The sequence below is a fragment of the Haliaeetus leucocephalus genome, unplaced genomic scaffold (assembly GCF_000737465.1).
Source record: "Haliaeetus leucocephalus isolate CR32 unplaced genomic scaffold, Haliaeetus_leucocephalus-4.0 Scaffold110, whole genome shotgun sequence".
In the NCBI taxonomy this organism is placed as follows: domain Eukaryota; kingdom Metazoa; phylum Chordata; class Aves; order Accipitriformes; family Accipitridae; genus Haliaeetus; species Haliaeetus leucocephalus.
In genome coordinates this window covers 2,928,325-2,947,875 of record NW_010972546.1, presented here as the reverse complement: position 1 = coordinate 2,947,875, position 19,551 = coordinate 2,928,325, and the positions used below count along the sequence as shown (strand labels likewise).

General features: G+C 56.5%; 5 protein-coding genes across 5 annotated transcripts in view; 2 read left to right on the top strand and 3 right to left on the bottom strand.

Annotated features, from left to right (window-relative positions):
* PSME3 (proteasome (prosome, macropain) activator subunit 3 (PA28 gamma; Ki)) overlaps nt 1–262 on the bottom strand; it is a 6,499-nt gene extending 6,237 nt beyond the window's left edge. Inside the window, exon 1 of the mRNA XM_010585743.1 lies at nt 233–262. Coding sequence (XP_010584045.1) covers nt 233–262 — 30 coding nt within the window. The remainder of the gene's footprint in view (nt 1–232) is intronic.
* BECN1 (beclin 1, autophagy related) lies at nt 171–4,294 on the top strand. Its single transcript, XM_010585629.1, has 8 exons — nt 171–464; nt 709–845; nt 1,364–1,558; nt 1,776–1,922; nt 2,446–2,595; nt 2,681–2,741; nt 3,192–3,334; nt 3,683–4,294. Exons 1-8 carry the CDS (start codon nt 375–377, stop codon nt 3,849–3,851), a joined length of 1,092 nt encoding a protein of 363 aa, XP_010583931.1. The 5' UTR covers nt 171–374; the 3' UTR covers nt 3,852–4,294.
* A 68-nt stretch (nt 4,295–4,362) lies between these two features.
* Nucleotides 4,363–8,676, bottom strand: CNTD1 (cyclin N-terminal domain containing 1). Its single transcript, XM_010585630.1, has 7 exons — nt 8,366–8,676; nt 8,188–8,263; nt 7,783–7,957; nt 7,102–7,264; nt 6,455–6,599; nt 5,943–6,039; nt 4,363–5,318 (listed from the first exon to the last, which is right to left on the bottom strand). The coding sequence occupies exons 1-7, from the start codon at nt 8,535–8,537 to the stop codon at nt 5,157–5,159; spliced, it is 990 nt and encodes a 329-aa protein (XP_010583932.1). The 5' UTR covers nt 8,538–8,676; the 3' UTR covers nt 4,363–5,156.
* Nucleotides 8,677–8,903: 227 nt separating this feature from the next.
* LOC104842953 (cytochrome c oxidase assembly factor 3 homolog, mitochondrial) lies at nt 8,904–9,499 on the top strand. The gene is made up of 2 exons (XM_010585628.1): nt 8,904–9,126; nt 9,207–9,499. The coding sequence occupies exons 1-2, from the start codon at nt 8,925–8,927 to the stop codon at nt 9,317–9,319; spliced, it is 315 nt and encodes a 104-aa protein (XP_010583930.1). The 5' UTR covers nt 8,904–8,924; the 3' UTR covers nt 9,320–9,499.
* Nucleotides 9,500–10,142: 643 nt separating this feature from the next.
* WNK4 (WNK lysine deficient protein kinase 4) lies at nt 10,143–17,583 on the bottom strand. The gene is made up of 20 exons (XM_010585742.1): nt 17,576–17,583; nt 17,179–17,415; nt 16,429–16,649; nt 16,166–16,323; nt 15,411–15,499; nt 15,112–15,331; nt 14,704–15,034; nt 14,369–14,499; nt 14,231–14,298; nt 13,997–14,138; nt 13,811–13,927; nt 13,586–13,741; nt 13,204–13,261; nt 12,907–13,059; nt 12,145–12,731; nt 11,852–11,948; nt 11,319–11,751; nt 10,915–11,117; nt 10,661–10,758; nt 10,143–10,570 (listed from the first exon to the last, which is right to left on the bottom strand). Exons 1-20 carry the CDS (start codon nt 17,581–17,583, stop codon nt 10,553–10,555), a joined length of 3,525 nt encoding a protein of 1,174 aa, XP_010584044.1. The 3' UTR covers nt 10,143–10,552.
* Nucleotides 17,584–19,551: the final 1,968 nt, after the last annotated feature.

The window sequence follows — 19,551 nt, the reverse complement described above, 5'->3', positions numbered from 1 at the left end:
CCCGGGGAAGGGCCCCCGCCGGCCCCGCGGGGCACCGCCGCTGCCGGCAGAGCGCTCGTCAGTGCTGCACTTCGCGACCCGTTTGCGTGACCCCCTTAGACCTTCCCCCAAGGGATCCCCCTCCGCGGGTGGCCGGGTGGCCGGCGCAGCGTGTAAACGTGCGATATTTGGGACACTGGTTATTAGCTGCGGGTTAACCCCAAGGGCTGTCCCCATAGAGCTCCTCTCAAACGCAGGCTCCCCCGCCCGTCTGCAAGTACATGTTGCGTGTTCTTCCTTTCCGACTCTTGAGCTAGTCTCAAATTGAAGTCTAGCGCTAGACCTGGCTCCCCGAGGCCCTTGGCACTCAACTCTCAATAAAATTCTTTCCAAGAATGATGTCAACAGAAAGTGCCAACAGTTTCACGCTGATCGGAGAGGCGTCAGATGGTGGCACGATGGAAAACCTCAGCCGGAGACTGAAGGCAAGTTTTACGTGAGCTGGTAAACTCACTAGATGCTCTCCAAGATTAAACTGCAAAGTTTCCCATAGCACTAGCCTCCCAGTATTTTTGTGGGTGAGTAGTTCAGTAAAGCTGGCTTATCTTAAATCAAGATTTGATCTGCAAAAAATACTGTGCTAATTGAAGAAGCACAAGCCCGTCTGTTGGAAACCAGCCGGCAGCTGCCCGTGGCTTCACCTGAGCTAATGGTGAACTCTTCCTGCAGGTCACTGGCGACCTCTTTGACATTATGTCTGGGCAGACAGATGTGGATCACCCTCTGTGTGAGGAATGCACAGACACTCTGCTAGACCAACTAGACACCCAGCTTAACATCACAGAGAACGAGTGCCAGAACTACAAGTGAGTGAGTGATGTGCAGGTGATCTGAGACCGAGTTGCTTTAGCTTGAAGCCTAGGGAAAGAATACAGCCTTGATCTGGCTTTCCATGATCAGTAAGAGACGTCCCTGAGTTCAGCGCTTGGGGTTTTCTTTGTCTGAATGAGATGAAAAACTTTGAGGGTCCTGTGGTACACAGCTTCGCCAGCTGAAGTCTGTGAGCTCGTTGGAATGACTGATACCACCTGCCCGTAGCACCTGCGTGGCAGCGTTCCCGCGCAATCGAGGGCTTCACAGAGATGGTTACTGACAGGCAGCAACAGACCTTGGCTCACCATCTCGCTCCCCTGTTCTCCTGGGTGTGTTCCTGACTCACAGTGCAGGATCAACACGGAGGGCTCGGGATTAACGAGAGGTGCATGTGAGATCAGAGCCTCTGTTTGCATTTCTGCTCACGCCTGCAGGCTGTCGCGGAACCGGGGACTGTTGGCGGGGGGTTTCCCAGGATCCCAGTTTTGGTAATCCTGTCACTCTCCTTTAGGAGATGTCTGGAGATACTGGAACAAATGAATGAGGACGATAAGGAGAAACTGCAAACAGAACTGAAAGAACTTGCACTGGAGGAAGAGCAACTGATTCAGGAGCTAGAGGATGTTGAGAAGAACCGCAAGATTGTGGCTGAAGACTTCGAGAGAGTCAGAGCAGAGGCAGAGCGGCTGGAGCAGGAAGAAGCTCAGTGAGTGAACTACAACTGCAGGTTATGCCCGGGTTTTTAGGTAACAGATAAATGAGATTATAATGTGGAGAAACCTGTAAATAATGCCCAAATACGAGTGGCTTGTTCTTTGCAAAATTGAAGTTGGCTAGACCAAAGAAACCTCGTATAACGTGTGAGCAATCACTTCTCTGTAAAAGGCTGCACTTAGCAGTTCTCGACTTGCTTTTATTAAAAGGTATCAGAAAGAATACTGTGAATTCAAGAGGCAACAATTGGAGCTAGATGATGAGCTGAAAAGTGTGGACAACCAAATGCGCTATGCCCAGATGCAGTTGGATAAATTAAAGAAAACCAACGTGTTCAATGCAACCTTTCACATCTGGTAATGTAGACGCTGGAATGTTGCGTTAGTTTGCTAAGAATCTGCAACGTAGGGCTGTTAAAGTAATACTGCGTTTGAGAGGAAAGGTGCTAGTCAAGTTATAGTTAGCCCACAACAAAGCAACTGGTCACGGCTTCCAACAGCATCAGATGAGATAGGTTTGTGACGCCGTGCAGATGTCAGAATAGACTGTGAAATGGCTCTTCCACTAACCCTGTTAACAAACTGGGACCTACTCTGCTAGCCAATGGTAATGCTCTAATGTCAGGCGTTACAGAACAGGTAGCTCAGGGGGTTTGGGTGTTTGGTTGGGGATTTTTGTTGTGGGTTTTTTTTGGTTTTTTTTTTAATTAACTGTGTCATAAGAAGAGAACAAGTGGTTGGTATTTATATACGCTTTTTAACTAGAGCCCCCAAACCCTCCTTTTGCTTGGTTAGCAGTGTGCATTCTGTAACTGTTAGGTTTGCATGCTAGAAGCTGTTCCTGCCCCACTGTGCTTATTTATAATTCCTCTTATCACAGGCACAGTGGTCAGTTTGGCACGATAAATAACTTCAGACTTGGCCGTCTCCCCAGTGTTCCTGTAGAATGGAATGAGATCAATGCTGCCTGGGGGCAGACTGTGCTGTTGCTACATGCCCTTGCTAACAAAATGGGCCTGAAGTTTCAAAGGTATATGCAATATAATACACGTTTCATTTATGGCTCAGATAAAGGCAGTTAGACTCACCTGCCTGTGAATCGTATCTCCTTTCAGATACCGTCTTGTACCATATGGCAACCACTCGTATTTAGAGTCCCTCACAGACAAATCAAAGGTAAGAGATCCTACCCAAATTGGAGGACACTGACCTTGAATGCCACAGTGCCCTGGTCACGCTGGGGGATGCAGAAGACAAGCTCAGCTTTTTATGAATTTATGGTACAGGAGAGCTAGCTGCCCTGACTTCTCCAACATAATAATCTCACTCCATATCCTATATCAAGCCACTCGTTCTGCTGTCCAGTAGCATTAAAACCAACAGGACTCTTGAACTCTACACTGCAGCTGGCCAGAGGAAGATAGCATGATTTGGGATGATTGTTGGTGATTAGGAACCCAAGCCTGCATGCGGTAGGCACTTACCACAACACAAGTCACACTTATGTGCCACAAACCGTTTCTAAGCATCCTGTGACAAAGTAAAGCCTCGCACAACACTGAAGAGCTGCAGTGACCATATTTAAAATGGAGTGCCTGGGGTGCCTGAAATGAATCTCTTTTCCAGGAGCTCCCCTTGTACTGTTCTGGAGGCCTAAGGTTCTTCTGGGACAATAAGTTTGATCATGCAATGGTGGCTTTCCTGGACTGTGTGCAGCAGTTTAAAGAGGAAGTGGAAAAAGGCGAAACTCGGTTTTGCTTGCCGTATAGGTGAGTGTTGCTATGTAACATGTCAAATTAACACCTCATACTGTCCCGAACAGTGCTAACTGACCTCTGAACCAGTCTACAGCACTGCTTGCTGTTTCAGTCCTGTCTTTCTGGAATCATCCCATGTTCTTTATAATATGCAGGATTACCACATTTGCTCTTAGTTTAACTGAAATCTAAAACAAGTTCCTCAGGTGAAGACCTGAGGCTTGCTAGATTTCCTTTAAAAACAAAGTATTCTTACACAGAATAATATGAATGTCAGATTTCAATTTTAGTACTTGACATCATACTGAGATTAAACGCTTGCAATAGTAATGCACTAATAAAACTTTGTGTGTGATACAGGATGGACGTGGAGAAAGGAAAGATTGAAGATACAGGTGGCAGTGGTGGATCTTACTCTATTAAAACACAATTTAACTCTGAGGAGCAATGGACAAAAGCACTAAAATTCATGTTAACTAACCTGAAGTGGGGTCTTGCCTGGGTCTCATCCCAATTCTATAACAAGTAACCATGTAAAGAACTTGTCGTGGCAGCTGTAGAGTGTCTGCATTTCATTGGAGAAAGTCAAATTAAGATGTCTCTTAATATTAACCAGTACAAAATGTTTACAATACCAAAAATCCACAGGACACTTTATTTAGAATACCATTATTACAAGTAGTATATAGAAAAGCAATATGTAAAGTTATATCATTGAGCTGAACAGAATAAAAAAAATTAGCTATTAAATAGATGCTAAACTGGTACTTTTGGGGTTTGTAGATACGCATATAAGTTACTGTTGAACTTCAAAACACCCGTGAGTTTGATACAACTCTGTTACAGCTTAACACACAGGTTAGAAAAACAAAATGTTACAAACACAGAGAATAACAAGGAAGAACTCACTGAAGCTCTGCTTGGTCATTAAAGAGTAACTACAGTTTGAAATAAAGTATTTTCTAAGTCATATCAGCACTTCTGTGTGTCACTAACTTAAGGTTTGATCCTGTTTAGAATACTCTTAGCTATGATGGTATTAACTACTTTTAATACTTCCTGCAGCCTGTTCTTGCAGAGAGGTGCACTGAATAAATAATAAAACACTATTCTACACAAAGAGTGCTTTCATCTAGCATATGCCAGGCACAGCATAAACAGCCCCAGGCACTTACAGGGACGCACTGAACAGGCACCTGCTGTCACAACAACTGCATTGCTTTCAAAACTGGTGGGATTCTGTCCTTTTCACAGCACTGGTCAACTAGCTGGCTGTCATAAGGTAAGAGCAAACAGGCTCTGAGCCCTGGCAAAGGCGGAACACAGTAACAAGCAGCCTGGCTGCAGCAGGCTGCCTGACAGTAATTTCTTAAAAAGCAGTAAGCAGAGAAAGAAAGTACAGCCCTGTTTGTAATGACTGAGCATGCGAGCTGCTTCTAGCCAAACTGATTACCAAGCAGAATACCATGCACATTAACGCCTTTTTAAAACATGACACTTCTTTGAATAAAGAGATAACTCTAAGGAAACTTCTATTCATAACTTAGAAGATGTAGCCCTTACAATAATTTTTTTGGTGCTGAAAGAGGTATTTCTAAGTGCTGCTTTCCTCCTATGTGCCTCCCATCACAGCACTAGTGCATTGCCTGAAAGGACGAGCTTTTCTAGTTAACACGTAACATACAAAATGTTACAGAACACCTGGTGTTCCAAACCGAAAGTAAACCCAAATTGTGTTGGGTTCCCTGTGCAGTATTGCAGAAGATGGACTATTACCAGCAGCGTAACAGTTTGCTACTGATATGCTAGCGACTGGCCGTAGGAGATGATAGTTCTATTTAAGAGGCATAATTCTGTTCTCTGGAGCTTTTGTTCCACAGTTCCTATAGCGCTGCTTTGGAGTGGTACTGCCAATGATGTGTTTCAGTACTGCGTAAGAAAATTCTAAGATACTTTGTGAAGTAATACCAGTGATACAGTTTAAATGCTCCACAACCTTGAAAAAAAAAACCAACAACAACTTACTTACAGTGCCTTAAGAGACATTAGTTTGCAGACATACTTCTTCATCCTCCAAATCTAATGAGAATAATAGTGCTCCATGGGTGCACTTCAACAAAAGTTGAAGCCTCTCAGCATGTTTTTTTATTTGGTTGTTTTTTTGTTTACTTGCTTTGCGGTGGTTTTTTTTCCTGTTTTGTTCTTTTTTTTTTTTTAATTTAATTGCTTCTACTAAAGAAGTAAAATGAAGAAGCTACTATCTGTAATAGGTTATTTGTTACAGTATTCAGTAGCAGTTTGGGCAAAAAGTTGTCCCATGGGATTGCTTCTCCAGCTGTCAACGAAATGATGTCTGTGGGGATTTGTTCTGGCTATAAAGAAGCTGAAGCGTGAGGATACGCTCACACTAGTGCAAGCACAAGCCTTCCTGCGGAATTGCCCATGTACCCTCGTAACGCTTTTACAAAAGTACACACGCTTCCTGCTAAAAAACCTGGAATGTGTCACCTCCCTTGTGCTATTCCCAGTAGAGTCCACCTGTCTTCCTGCTGTGCTTAAACATATAAACAACCTTCACGTTTTTTTCATGTAGAGCCAATGTGTTTAGAAGTGACTGTACCTGCTTCCAATGCCCAGGGTTTAGTATGAACACGCTTGTGCTGATGATTCCAACAGCCAAGAGCATGAAATCTTCCTTTACTGTCAAAAACTTTGCTCTGCAGAATTAAAAGCGTCTTCTGGTGTAAAATGATGCTAGCATTAAGTTCAAAAGCACCTACTTCTGTAATTGCTGTACAGCCTACAGACGTGTTAGCTTATTCGGCCTTTCAGTCCAAATAAAGCCTGATACTTTTAACTTTAATTGGCAGTGCTAAAGCACTATGATTTCTACTAAAGATTTCTACGATTAAGTTAAACACTTTCCTAGCTTGCCCCTAAAGCAAATGTGGTGAAGCATGTTGCTTTGAACTGGTATATTAAGATCAATAAAGCTGAAAGCCCCCCAAATTAAAATTTTTTCAAACATGCCCAAAAAATGGCATAATTGGAATTATGCTACTGTTTCTTAGGGTTTTTTAGGGTTTTAATTTCAAATAGTTATTTTAAGCAATAGTCACACAAGCTACTTACACCTGCAGTTTGCTCGGTGTTGAATTTTCAATGGCAATCTTCAACAAAGTGTCATAGATGGTATCTCTTGTAAGATAGGAGAAGTCTAGTAGTTGCATACACATCTGATGTAATGGTTTTGCAGGAAGCAGGCAGCCGTTGTGTCCTAGCACAGAGATCATACATAATCAGCCATGCATTTTGAGTCATTAAACTGAATTAGAAAGAAGTGCTAGTTACTGTTAAGTGAGGGATGAAGATTTCTGGTGACAACTGCCCTTTGTTTCTGAATGCCACAGGCCTTTTCATGCCATAGGCTTTCTCAATCTCAGTATAATTTCACTCATTCTGAAATTGAGGTTGTCAGACCTGGGCCAAAAAAATGGCAAGTCATTGGACAAAATGTGGCCTTACACTAGGTTTTGGGGGCTTTACACTCTTAATCTTTTACTGAATGAGTCACGACTGGCTGTCCAACAACATTCATCAGATTCTACTAAGGACAATGTTCTCATCCAAAAAGTAAAGTCCTGGACAATCTGAAATGTTTCACTTGCCATCACAGTATGCAAAAATCTGTAGTATGAGACATTTTGGTTCAGATCAGTAATAGCTCTATTATGCTTTTAAAAAAATTCTTTCCCATTCTGTCCTATTAATACTTTTACCTAAAACCTCTAAAAGCAATTCCACGTAAGCCAAAGGAGTTGACATGTTGATCTGGAAGTGCAGAGTTTTTAAAACAGCAAGCTCCGACTCAAGCAATTCCTGTTTAGTGTATGAGTATTTTAAGGATTGCAGGAATTTTAAAGCTGTGTCACTGTTAACTATCTGAAGAGGAAAAAAAAAAAAGACAAGTTATTTTCTAGGCAAGAAGGCACTTGCTAAGAACAAAGGACTTTCTTGTTTTACTCCTCCCACTGAATTTAAGCATAAGCCACCGCAGTGGTGATGCTGCCCACTAACCCAGTTCTCTAACTTGTCTTTTAAGCTGGCACGAGAAATACAGCTCGGACCTTCTTTCCTGCAGGTTTCCTCTACTCCACAAACCTTCCCCAGAGAGGGGTGAACCCTCTGTAGCCATACAATTTTTGACAACCACAGACGGAGTTTTCCCACTACCTGTACTTTTTTCCCCTAGTACTGGGAACATTTCCTGACAAATTGTTATTTGATGAGTGACAGCTAACGTGCCCTAAATGGAAGGGATTTAGGTCTCCAATATCCTTTGCATTTCATTATCGCTATTGTCTTTCAAAGAGGAAATCTATTTTTTAAGAGAAATTAATATACTACATAATTTACTACACTGCTAAAAAATCATATAAGAAAAGGTTTAGCTGGCTTACATTATAGTGTAAGGAAAGTTTGCTTGCAAGCTGGATGCATGACACAAGTCGCAGGACAAACGTGTCGTATATCTGATCTTTCAGAGAGCTCCAGCTGCTCCCTTGTCCTTGTTCACGACTTTTAACGTTCTCTCTGGAGGACTTACAGATGTGTTCTACTTGCTTGATCATAAACCTACAAAACCCACAATTGCTCAGAAAACAGTTCTCTGCTGCTAAGAAAATCAGTTCTGCATGTACTCAGAATATACGGATAGCTATTAATTTGAACTAAATGAGTAAAGAGCCAAAGCTCTAGACATGCAAAAAACATTATGCACGGTTTGAACGAGTGGTATGGAACACGCACAGCGTAACCACGTGAGAGAAATGAGAAATGCACCAAGCATTCGGGACATTTATTACCTTTCAAGTAACTCCACCGCTTGGTACGTTGCTGATTGGTCCAAGTGCCATTTTTCAGACAAAAGGAATATAAATTCTGCAAAAAAGCGCAACAGTCGTTCATTTCAGTCAACTGAAGCTAATCAGACAGCTATTAACCACCTCAAGAGTTAGCTGTAGTTGAGGAAAGGAGCCTCACCCACGACCTGGGTCTCTTTGAAGCATCCGGCCCGATCCGACAGTTTGCTCAGGTACTGTTCGTTTTCCGTGGCCAAATGGATCAACGTATCCTCGATAACCTCAGGAGCAACCTCGCCGAAGACGGGGCCTGGGTCACGGCACCGGGATGCCACTTGCGCCTGGGACCCCATCCAGCAGTTCAGCTCAGGAGCCTTAAGGACAACAATTAACTTCGGCGGCACCCCAGTGCTTCGTCACCGCCGGCGGGGAGGGGCCCCGGGGCCCAAGAGGCGCAGCTGGGCAGCCGTGGCCCCTCGGCGGTGAGGCCGCTCCCGGGACGGGGCCGCCACGGCCCCACCTTGGCGCCTTCCTGGTCACGGGGCCCCGGCCGGCCAATCAGAGTGCGCCTCCGCCGCGCGCCGGGCCTCACAGCCAACCGCTCGACGCCCCGCTCCCGCCGCCGCCGCTGCGCTAGCGAGCCTGCGTTGCCCGCGCCCTTCCGATTGGATGCGCCCTCCCGCCCCGCCCCTTCTCCGGATGTGACGTCGCCGCGCCGTGCGGAAGCGGCGGAGGGGAAGATGGCGGCGCCGGGGGAGCCGGGCGGGGAGGCGGCGTTCGCGCGGCGCATCGACCCGGTGCGGGAGCCGGGGCTCAGCCCCGAGCAGCGTCTTTTCATGGCGCAGGTGGAGCGCGCCCAGCGCCAGCGGGCTCTGCAGCGGCGGCTCCGCAGCCGCAACGCGCTGCTGGCGCTCGGCATCGGCGCGGTGACGTTTGGCATCTGTATCCTCCGGGACTGGGGCGGGGCCGGGGGGGGCCGCGCCGGGGCTGCGCCCGCTCTTTTCCTTAACATCCCCCCCCAGATGGCTACACCTTCTACTCGGTGTCGCAGGAACGGTTCCTGGACGAGCTGGAGCAGGAGGCAGAGGCGGCGCGGGCGCGGGCCCAGGCACGGGCTGAGAGCGCAGCAAGCTGAGTGCGGAGGGCCCGGCCCAGCCCCGGTAAACCCCGTGAGTGCGCTGCAACCCCTGCGGGGCAGGACGGGCCTCGAGCACAGGGGATGCGCCTGGCCCTGAGCACGGGGCACCTGCCTTTACGGGGGTCTGGGCCTGCACGGCGCTCAGTGCACTGGAGTGGCTCCCCTGCAGGCAGGGCTTCCTCCCCTGCAGGCAGCCGCCTTTGTCCTGGAGGGCAGACAGGGTCTTTGCCAGGAACTTGTTCCTGGGAAGGGCAGGGGTGCCCAGGTGCCCGTCGCTTTCCACAATAAATACCCTGTCTGGAGACTGCATCAGCGCCTGTTGTTAAAGCAGCTGGTGGCCAGAGTCCAGCTCAGGATCTTAATACCCACTCAGGTGTCTGCTGAGATAAAGCAACTTTCTATTTTCCTTTTTATCATCTTACTCAGTTTGCACTCTTATCACGAGCCAACAGCAAGGACAGTGTCCACGAGTCTCGCCGGACAGACACAGACAGACCCCATTTGTATTTAATTCATATTTATGAAAACACTTTCCAGACATCAGTTTGTAACAAAGTGCACCCACTGCCATTGCTGGTGCACCAGCTCTGTCGCCTTACGGGGCCAAGGAAAGCTTCTTCCTGCTCCGCAGCCAGGTCATTCTGGGCTGTGCAGAATGAGATGAGGGTGGCAGCGAGCAGGGCAGCCCCAGGGCAGTGGGCTCAGCCCCCACCTGTGTTGTCCCACGCAGGGAGCTGGGCTGGAGCAGCCCCAGGGCAGAGCTGAAGGATGGCATGGTGGCAGGGGTGGGGATGTATCATGGCTGGGACGCAGTGGGGGAAGGTGGTTCTGCTCAGGGCAGGGCGCCGGCGGGGCCCAGTTCTGCCTGCACGGGTTCAGCTCAGAGTAAAGCCATGAAGGATGGCGGCGCCTTGCATGTGTCCTGCAGCTGGGGCCGGGCTTGAGCAAATGGGCTGGGAATGGCAGGGAGGGGGCCAGGGGGCACAAGGAGGGAGGAGATGGGAGGACAAGTGTGGGACAGGCCTGCCCTCCCTCTGATACAGAGGCAGCAGGTATCCTGCCGCGGGCACATGGCCAAGGGGCACAGGGGCCAAGGCGGGGGCCAGGCACCCAGCTGGCTCAGCCCGAGCATGCTGGCTGCCCCCAGGGCCGGCACTGTCCTCCCAGGAGGCACAGAGGCTCTCACCCACCCCTGGGGCAGCAGGCACTTGGTTGAGGTAGTTCATGAGGTCACTCCTGGCCAGCTGGCTACTGGGGAGAGAAGCAGTGGTGAGCTGGGCCCATCGGGAGCACCACAGGGCCACCAGCAGCGGGATCAGCCCTCCACCCCTTCCTTACCATCCGGCCGAAGTCATCAGCGAAGGTCACGCCCTTGCTCAGCCGCTGCTCCTGCGAGCCGGTGCTGCTGCCGCTCAGCGAGTTACGGCGCATGATGCCTGCTGGGACAGACCAGCCCTGAGCAGGGGGCACCAGCAGGGGTGCAGACACGCACCCCTCGTGGGCCCGACCCCCGGCCCCAGGGGTCCCCGTCCCGCAGCCCCTGCTCAGCCTGCAGGGGCCCCGGAAGGGAGCTGGGGGACAGGGGCTGGCACCTGGGGGCTGCGCCAGCTCCAGGCGCTGCAGGCTGTTGCGGCGGGAGGGGTTGAAGCTGCCCTTGGACAGGCGTCGCTGGCGGCTGGAGAGCATGGCAGCAGGGGAGACAATGCCCAGCGGCGGCTGCTTCCCCATCCGCAGGTACAGCTCCTCGATCTCCTTCTTCTGGGCACTCTGCAGCAGCTGCACCTCAGCCAGGTGCCTGGAGAGGAGATGGGGGCTGACAGCTGAGCCCTGCAAGCCCTGCACCACACTATGCCAGGCCAAGCCAGGGCCTCCAGGGAGGGGCCATCATCCTCCCACCTGGGGAGGGTGGGAAGACCTGTCCCCTCCTGCAGCCCCTGCTCTGCCTCCCAGGTGCAGCCTACCACCCTGCTCCCCCTCGTGCTGTGGGGCTGCTCACTTCTGGCGCAGGTTCTGCAGCTCCTCCCAGATCTCCTCGTCCTCACTCTCCGTGTCATCGCTGCTCAGGTAGGACAAGCTGCGGGAGTAGCTCAGCCACACCTGGCTCAGCACCGCCTGCGGCGCGCTCTCTGCGCCCTCCTCCCCGGGGCCCTCCTGGTCACTCTCTGCCGGCAGCACCGTGCCCTCCTTGGCCAGTGCCTCCTCAGCCTCGGGGTCCTGCTCCGCTGTCGCCAGTGCTGAGTCCGAGTTGCTGCTTGAGCTGCCACCTGTGTCAGGGGCTGCGGGCGGGGGGGAGCCGCTCAGCGCCAGCTCCGTGCCACACTGCTCACCCTCACTGGTGCCCTCGCTGCTGCCTGGCAGTGGGGAGGTCATGTCCGGGTCCTTGGTTGGCGTCACCTGGAACCGGCCCAGGATCTGGGGCTTGGCTTCTGCTGGGGACAGGGGACAGTTGGTGGGATTTGGGGCCCATGGGCTAGCGGGGACATCGTGTGCCCCAGCACAGATGGCAGCCTTGGCTCTTCCCCACCTCACCTTCATTGATGGGCGAGAGCCGGGCCTTGGGCATGCCAGGGGCTGGCGACTCTGAGACGATGAGCGAGTGGCTGGGCTTGGGGGAGCCAGGCTGCACCTGCAGGCACCCGAGCGCCGTCAGCTTCCCCGCCCCGGGTCCTCCCATGTCTCCTGCTCCCCCCACTGTTGCTCCCCATGCCATGGGGCTCCCTGTCCCATCCCAGGGCAGCATCTGCAGCAACAACCTAGCCCCCCCCCAGTGCTGAGCCCCACCTCAAATGGTCCCAGGGAGCCTCTGTCACCCTCACACTCACCGCACTACCCTCTGGGCTCCCCAGCGTAGACGTGCTCAGTGATGGTAGGAGACTCCCTGCAGCCTCGCTGCCTGTGGGGCATGGCGAGGCTGGTGCCAGGGGAGGGAATGGCATAGGCACCCCAGCAGTGGGGACATCAGCCCCCGCTGACTCCGGGGTCCCACCACGGGCCGGGGCTGACTTGGCCATGCTGGCAGGGTCAGGGTAGACGAAGCGTGGGGGCCCCAGAACAAGGCTCTGTGGCGGTGGCAGCAGTGGGGGGTAGAGGTGCCCGCCCGAGCCGGCAATGGAGGAGACGGTGGGCAGCAGCGTGTGGGCCACGCTCATCACTGCCAGGGAGAAGACGTTGGCCAGGGACAAGAGGGGGGTGGTGGGGGACCAGGACGTGCTGGTCCCAGCTGGGCTCAGGGGGCTGCTGGGCCCACTGGGGACAGGGGATGTGGGGAGTGGCAGTGGGGACAGAAGGGCTTGGGGCAGGGCTGGTGGGACAGGCCCCTCCGGGGTGCTCGGGGGGGTCTGCGGGAATGCTGGTGAAGCCGTCAGCCAGGAGGGAGCCGTTGAGACGAGGGGCCAGGTCTGCATGGAGCCTGCAGAGAGAGGAGCATCAGGAGTGGCCCCAGGCCCTATGAGCCCCCTCCACCCCCTGCCCAGGCAGCTCCAAGCCCCACGCTGGCAAGGGACCGGTCAAGGCACAGCGGCTGCACAGGCTGCGGCCGGCAGCCCTGGTGGGATGGACATGCCTGGCCCCACCAGAGCTGGTACCTGTGGGGGAGCCCATCAGCGTCGGCTGCAGCTCATGCGCTGGGGCTGCCAGCACTTCTGTGGGGCTGACAAGGTCGTTCTCCAACGGGGAGCTGCTCAGCGATGGCAGGATGGGGGACTGGACCGAGAGGCTGGGACTGGTGCAGCCCAGGTCTGTGGCACAGGGGTGACAGCCGATGTTCAGCTGAGACAGGATGTGCTCCGCAGGACCCCCTGGGCTCAGCCAGGGCCGTCACCTGCCCGGCACGGGGCTGGGGGGGGCGGGCAGGAAGGGCCCGCACAGGGGCAGAGACGTACCACTGAGTGAGGATGAGGAGGAGATGGAACGCGAGAGCTCCAGCAGCTGCAGGTCCGCCTGCCAAGGGGGATGTGGCTGAGCCCAGCACCAAGGCAGAGACCCCAGAGAGGCTAAGCCAAGCCCCTGCTGGCCCCCACCCCAGCCCCACTGTGTGCAGGGACAGGATCTGGTGGCTCCACTGGGCAGGGGGGCACCACAACCCATCGCAGAAGTGGGCAAGTGACCCAGAGCTGCAGGCACAGAGCTGCTTCTGCCCAGGGCTGGAAGAATGTTGCACCCCAGTTCCCTCCCCACTGGACTCCCTGGGGCCAGGCAGCACCCCCAGCCGTGCTCAGCATCAGCAGCTTCCCCAGCGCTGGCAGGGCCAGGCTGGGCACTCACGGGGCTGCCTGCACCACGCTCAGCCTCAGGGCTCTCGGGCAGCTCGGTGGTGCTGCGCCCATCCTTGCGGAGCAGGGTCTCCACGCGGTGGATGATGTCCCGGATGCGGTGGATGAAGCCATCCCGCTCCGACTTGAGGATGAACTCGTTGTGGACCTGGAGGCGAAGGGGCCGGTCAGTGCCCAGCACAGCCAGGCAATCCCTCACCCCCTGCTCTGCACTCACCATGACGGCCGCGATTTCCTCCGGATTGTCCCCATCCAGGTCAAACTTGAAGGTCACCATCTTGTTGTTGTAGGTCTGCAGCTGGCACTCCACCACCCGGTCGTTCTTGTCAGAGATCTGCAAGCGGCAGGGCCAGCTTCAGCCTGGGAAGCGCCCGTCCGCCCACCTGGCACCCATGGCACTCACGTTGGTGATGCGCAGCCTGGACCGGGCTCGGCGCCGCAGCAGCTTCCCTGAAGCCCGCTTGGGCGGCAGCTTGGTGCTCCGCTCACCAGCCGAGAGCCCCTCACAGCTGTCGCTCATGCCAGATGCCACGTCTGAGGCATAGCTGTGGGAAGCCCCAGCGCTGGAGCATCAGCATGGCCATTCCCAGCTGCTGTACTCCCTGTCTGCCCCCCACCTGGACCCCCACAGCCTTACCTGTCCACCGGGGAGGAGAAGCCGCTGGCTGGGGGCAGGCGCTCAGTGGGCAGCTGTACCGCGATGCTCTGTGGGGAGAGGATGGCATGAGCTGGTGCAACAGCTGCCCTGACCCCTGGCCCGCGGGGCCCCGCTCACCGTGGGGAAGCAGCGTACGGGGCGGGTGGGTGGTGGGCTGGCAGGGTCCCCCACCGAGAAGCCGTGATGGGCCAGGTCCGGGGAGTCCAGGAAGCCAGAAGAGCTCAGGTAGCCGTCCGTCTCGCAGTCAGCTGTGGAGGAGTGCTCACGTGAGCATGGCCAGAGCGAGCCCCCCTCCCTGGTTTGCGCCCTTGGGAAATGGCTGTGGGGCTGGGTGCACGGCACAGCTGGAGGTGGGGAGGGACCTGCTTCCTGCCCCAGGTCACCCCACCGTCCCCCTTGTTGTCCCCCCACCCCAATTCACCCTGCTGTCCCCCTGCCTGGTGCCTACGCACAGGTGGCTGAGGAGTAGCTGGTGTGCCGGTAGGCAAAGTGCTGGTGCTGGTCAGCCTCGGGCTCCTCAGGCTCCGGGGGGAAGGTGCTGCTGAAGACAGAGTCCCCGGAGCCGGGGGTGGCTGGGGCAGGCACAGGGACACCAGGCGGCAGTGGGGACTTGAGCTCCTCCAGCAGCCGCAGGACACCCGGCGGCTGCTCTGGCTCTGCAGGCGACGGCATGTCCTGGGCACGCTTCAGCTTCTCCCGCTTGCGCTTGATGGCGACCACGCGGTCCCGCACCGCCTTGGCCACCAGCTTGTAGTCAGCCTCGCAGACGAAGCCCAGGACCACCTGCACGGGAGAGGGCTCACTGAGTCAGGGCGCAGAGACCCCCGTGGTGCCCAGGGTCCCTCCATCCCTGTACCCACCATCTCCTGGGCCACTTCCTCCGCCACATCCTTGTAGAGCTCGAAGAGGAACTCGATGGCATTGTTGTCTTTGTACTTGCCATGCAGCTTCTTCGTGTCGCCCATGCGCAGCCAGAGCTTGAGCCCAGACTTGACGCCATCGTCCTCCTCAGCCAGTTCCACGTGCACCCCCGTGTCCTCCTGGAAGAAGGAGTGCTCCAGCAGGTCCTGGATGGTGTACCTGTGGGGAGCACAGCTCAGCGTGGAGCTGGGAGCTGGGGCGGGGGCTCTGCCACCCAAGCCCCGGCTCACCCCCCCACCTCTCGTTCTTGTCCATGCGGATGCAGCCCTCGATGATCTCCTTCAGCTCTGGCACCTTCACCTTGTAGAAGCTGCTGGGCTTCAGGCCCTGGGGGTGATGGGCGTCAGTGCCTCCTGTGCCAGATCCTGCCACAGCACCGGGTTTCCAGGGCCTGGGGCTGAACCCAGGCTCTGCAGGGCCATGGTGCTGCTGGATGCTCCCCAGGCAGCCGCAGCCCTGCAGTCCCTGGTGCCCCCAAGCACAGCCTCACTGGCAGCGGGGGATGTGTGGGGACAGGGCTCCCAGCCCAGGGCCCCACCGGCCCAGCAGTGGCTCCCGCAGCCAGGCCACGTGCGCCTGCATGGGTGGCCGGGGCCAGGACGCCCCGCGGCTCCAAGCTTCCACCCCAGCAGGCAGGAACCAGCCAGGACCAGCTGGGGCAGCCATGGTGCCCCAGGCAGGGGGTGCCCAAGCAGACCCGCTCCTGTTCCACCTCATTAATGTACTGGCAGCGCCTGGCGTGGGGCAAGGGACACAGGGTCTGGCCAAGCCACAGTCCCCCCGCCCCCCACGGGCCCCAGCACAGCACCCTCTCACTGCCCAGACTATTTTTAGCTGCTTGCACAACCTGCACGGTGACACATTTCAGGGAGCAGCGAGGCACAACAGCTCCATCTGACCGCCCCCCCCCACTCCGGTCCCCTCACCCCAGCTCCCGTGCCCATGGCACCAGCCAGCAGCATTGCCCCCAGCCCAGGGGCTGAGGCCGCTCACCGAGGTGACCTTGCGGTAGATCTGGGCAGCATTCTGGCACTCGGAGTAGGGGTACTCTGAGGTGGCCATCTCCAGCATGCACATCCCGAAGGCGTAGACGTCCACCGCCTCGTCATACTTCTCCTCGTACATCTCTGGCGCCATGAACTCGGGGGTGCCTGGAGGCGGCAGTGGGGCTCAGCACCCCTGGGGAGCCAACCCACCCACAGCCCCCGCAGGGCAGCCGCAAGCCCGGCCCCACTGCTGCCGTGCCAGTACCCCACCTATGACACTCTTGGCGAAGGAGGCTCGCTTGAGCGTGGCAAGGCCCAGGTCCCCGATCTTGACCGAGCCAGTGGGGCCCGTGATGAAGATGTTGTCGCACTTGAGGTCGCGGTGGATGATGGGGGGGGAGCGGGTGTGCAGGAAATGCAGCCCCTTGAGGATCTGCCGGCTCCAGCGCTGCAGCACCTTCAGCTTCATCTCCTTGAACCGCTTCAGATAGCTGCCAGGAGACCCATGGGGCTCAGCCCTCTGCTCCAGCCCCGGCCCCAGCCCCGGCCCCAGCCCCAGCCCACCCGCCTCCTGCTGCCACTCCAAGCCCGTACGGACGCAGGTGCCCGTGCGGGGTGAGCGGCAAAGAGCGTCTTGGAGTCAGGGGCTCCCAGTCCCCTCCCCGGCTGGGCTCTGCAGAGGCAGCACAGAAAATGCAGCCCAGGAGGAGCCGAGCTCCCTGAGCCACCAGTGCTGCCACCCCACATGGCACGAGGGCGCCTGGGCCACACTGTCCCCACGCAGGACGGTGCCAGTGAAGCTCCTGGGTCTCCAAACATCCAGCAGCAACCCCTGATTTCTGTCTCCAGCTCCCAGCCCTGCTCTGTCATCTGCCCAGATCCCACCACAGCCTGTCATCCCCACCCGAATGCCCACGTCAAGTGCCCAGCCGGGGGGTGCCAGCCTGTCCCTCGCCTCCCTGTCACCGCAGAGACCCTGTCCCCTCCTCTGCACACCCCAACCTGGCAGACCCTGCTCACGTTTTCAGGGTGCCAGACGTCATGAGCTCTGTGACGAGCACGATGCAGATCTGGCCTTTGATGGACGACTTCCAGGAGTCATAGAAGCGGACGATGTTGGGATGCTGCAGCCCCTTCAGCATCTCCACCTCCTCGCTGAACCGCTGCCGCTCTGTCTTCGACAGCTTCCGTGTCTGCAGGAGCCAGTGGGGAGGTGAGGGGGACACGCAGGGTCCACAGCGAGCACAGGGGGATGCCCTGGCTTACAAGAGACCCTCACATCCTCGTCCCCACTCCCTATGTATGAGGCAGTGGGGGCTGCTGCGGCCCCAGCGCAGAGCCAGGGTCAGACCTGCTTTCTCCCAGCACAGGGGCTCATGCAGGGCTGGGGCTGTCCCAGACCATGGTCTCACCCCACCTGGCCATTCCCCACACCCCGGCCCTCCGCAGCGCTGCTCTGGATGGAGCCACTCTCCCCTGGTTTGGGGAGGGATGGCCAAAGTCTCCCATGACAGCTGGTGCATCAAGAAGCTCATGTTGTTTCCCTGCCATGAAAGCTGCCCTGTGCCAGGGTTGCCTGTCCCCACCCCCATTGCTCTTAGCCCCCAGCTGGTGCCCACCACCCCACTGCAGGACAGGGAGCCCCAGCCTGCAGCCACTCAGTGGAGAGGACACGGGGGGGCTCTGCAATGGCTGCTGCCCACCATGCAGACCTGACAGCCGTGGCCCCTCTGCCCCCCAGGACAGCCCTGCCCCCCCACCGGGGCACCACTGGCTCCCAGCACCGGGCACCGGCATGGCAGGGTGCCGGGCCAGCCTCAATGAGGCCTTTGTTGGGGAAAGCAGGCGGGGGAGGCTCCAGCCCAGGTTTTTCCATGTTCCTCCTGCTCGAGTTAATTAAAGTGGAAACCAAAGCCGAGCACTGACACAAGCACTGAGCAGAGCTGGAGCCAGCGGGGTGGACACGGACCCTTCGTCCTGGAGGGACACAGCCCCGAAGTGCAGGAAGGGGGGAGCCGGCCGGCCAGACCCAGAGGGAGCCGGGTCCTGCCCCGAGCTCGGGCAACTGTGAGCGCTGAGCCCCGGGCAGGAGCAGGAGCAGAGCAGTGACAACTCCACCACAGCCTGGGATCCCAAAGGGCCCAGCCGCTGCAGAGCCTGGGGGCCTCCCAGCTGGGACCCCCGTCCAGCCCACGCTCACGGAGTGGAGGAAACCTGAGCTGCTGCAGGCAGCCACTGTGCTGCCAGAGCCCTGCTCAGCTCCTTGGCCTGCGGCCGCCATCCATCAGCCCAGGCAGCTTTCGTAATATTTTCATTGCATCACAGCCGGCCCCACGGCCAGGCTGGAGCCGCTCCATAATCCCCTCTGCTTTTAACACACGCTCAGGGACCCGGCTCAGCCCAGATGAGAACCTGAGCCCTGCTGCAGCAGGATGAATGGGATCTTTCATACCCAAGGAGGAAAACAGCCACCAAAGCCCCTGTGCAGCCCAGCAGCACACCGGCTGCCCTGCCCAGCGCCACAGCTGCCCTCAGACCTCCTGGCCCCCCACTACCCACCGAGGAGCCTGGAGGCTTCACAGCATCCCGCAAACCTGCAAGGGCATGGGGAAGCCGACACAGGCTACGAACACAGGCAGAGAGGGAGTCACGGGTGGCCACGGCTCTCCCAGCTCAGCAAGAGGGGACCCCACTTGGAGCAGTTGTGCCAGCACAGCCCCCGCCGTGCCACCCCCAACCCCAGGCAGGAACCCTGGCACGAGGCCACCTCTCCCAGGGCGCCTGGAGCAAGGCCTGGGGGAGCCAAGCTCATCCCCTGAGCCTGTGCCAGGACTGCTGGGCTCGCCCGGCACCATTCCTCCCACACGACCAAAGTGGCGGCTGGTCCCAGGTCCAGGCATCCTGAAGCTCTCCCCACTGAGCACCAGCAGTGGGGAGCAGAGCCCAGCCTGACCGGAGGAGCTGCTCAGCCCGGGACTGGGCACCAGGGAGGGGAGGGCAGGGCAGGCAGGACTGCCAGAAGAGCCCCGTCACCCCGCACAGCGCGCGGGGACACCGTGTCCTCTCCTAGCAGCACCTCGCGCAGGGCAGAGGAGGACGCTGGGGATGGCAGCGCGGGGCCGGGTAAGGAGCTGGGTGGCAGCGGTCCAGCCCCATCCCATGAGCCAGGAGCTGGCTGCTGGGGAGCCCAGCATGGCCAACAGCAGGAGCCGAGGCCAGTGTGGGAGGAGGTAGGGCCAGGCTCGGTGGCAGAGGACAACTCTCGCCTCTGCGGCAGGAGGCTCTCCCCAGTGCGAGGAAGCGTCAGTGCTCGGCGGAGAGTCTGCAGCCCTCACAGGGCTCTTCCACTCCTGCAGCCCTCGCAGGACCCTGGCTCTGCAATACCCCAGGCAG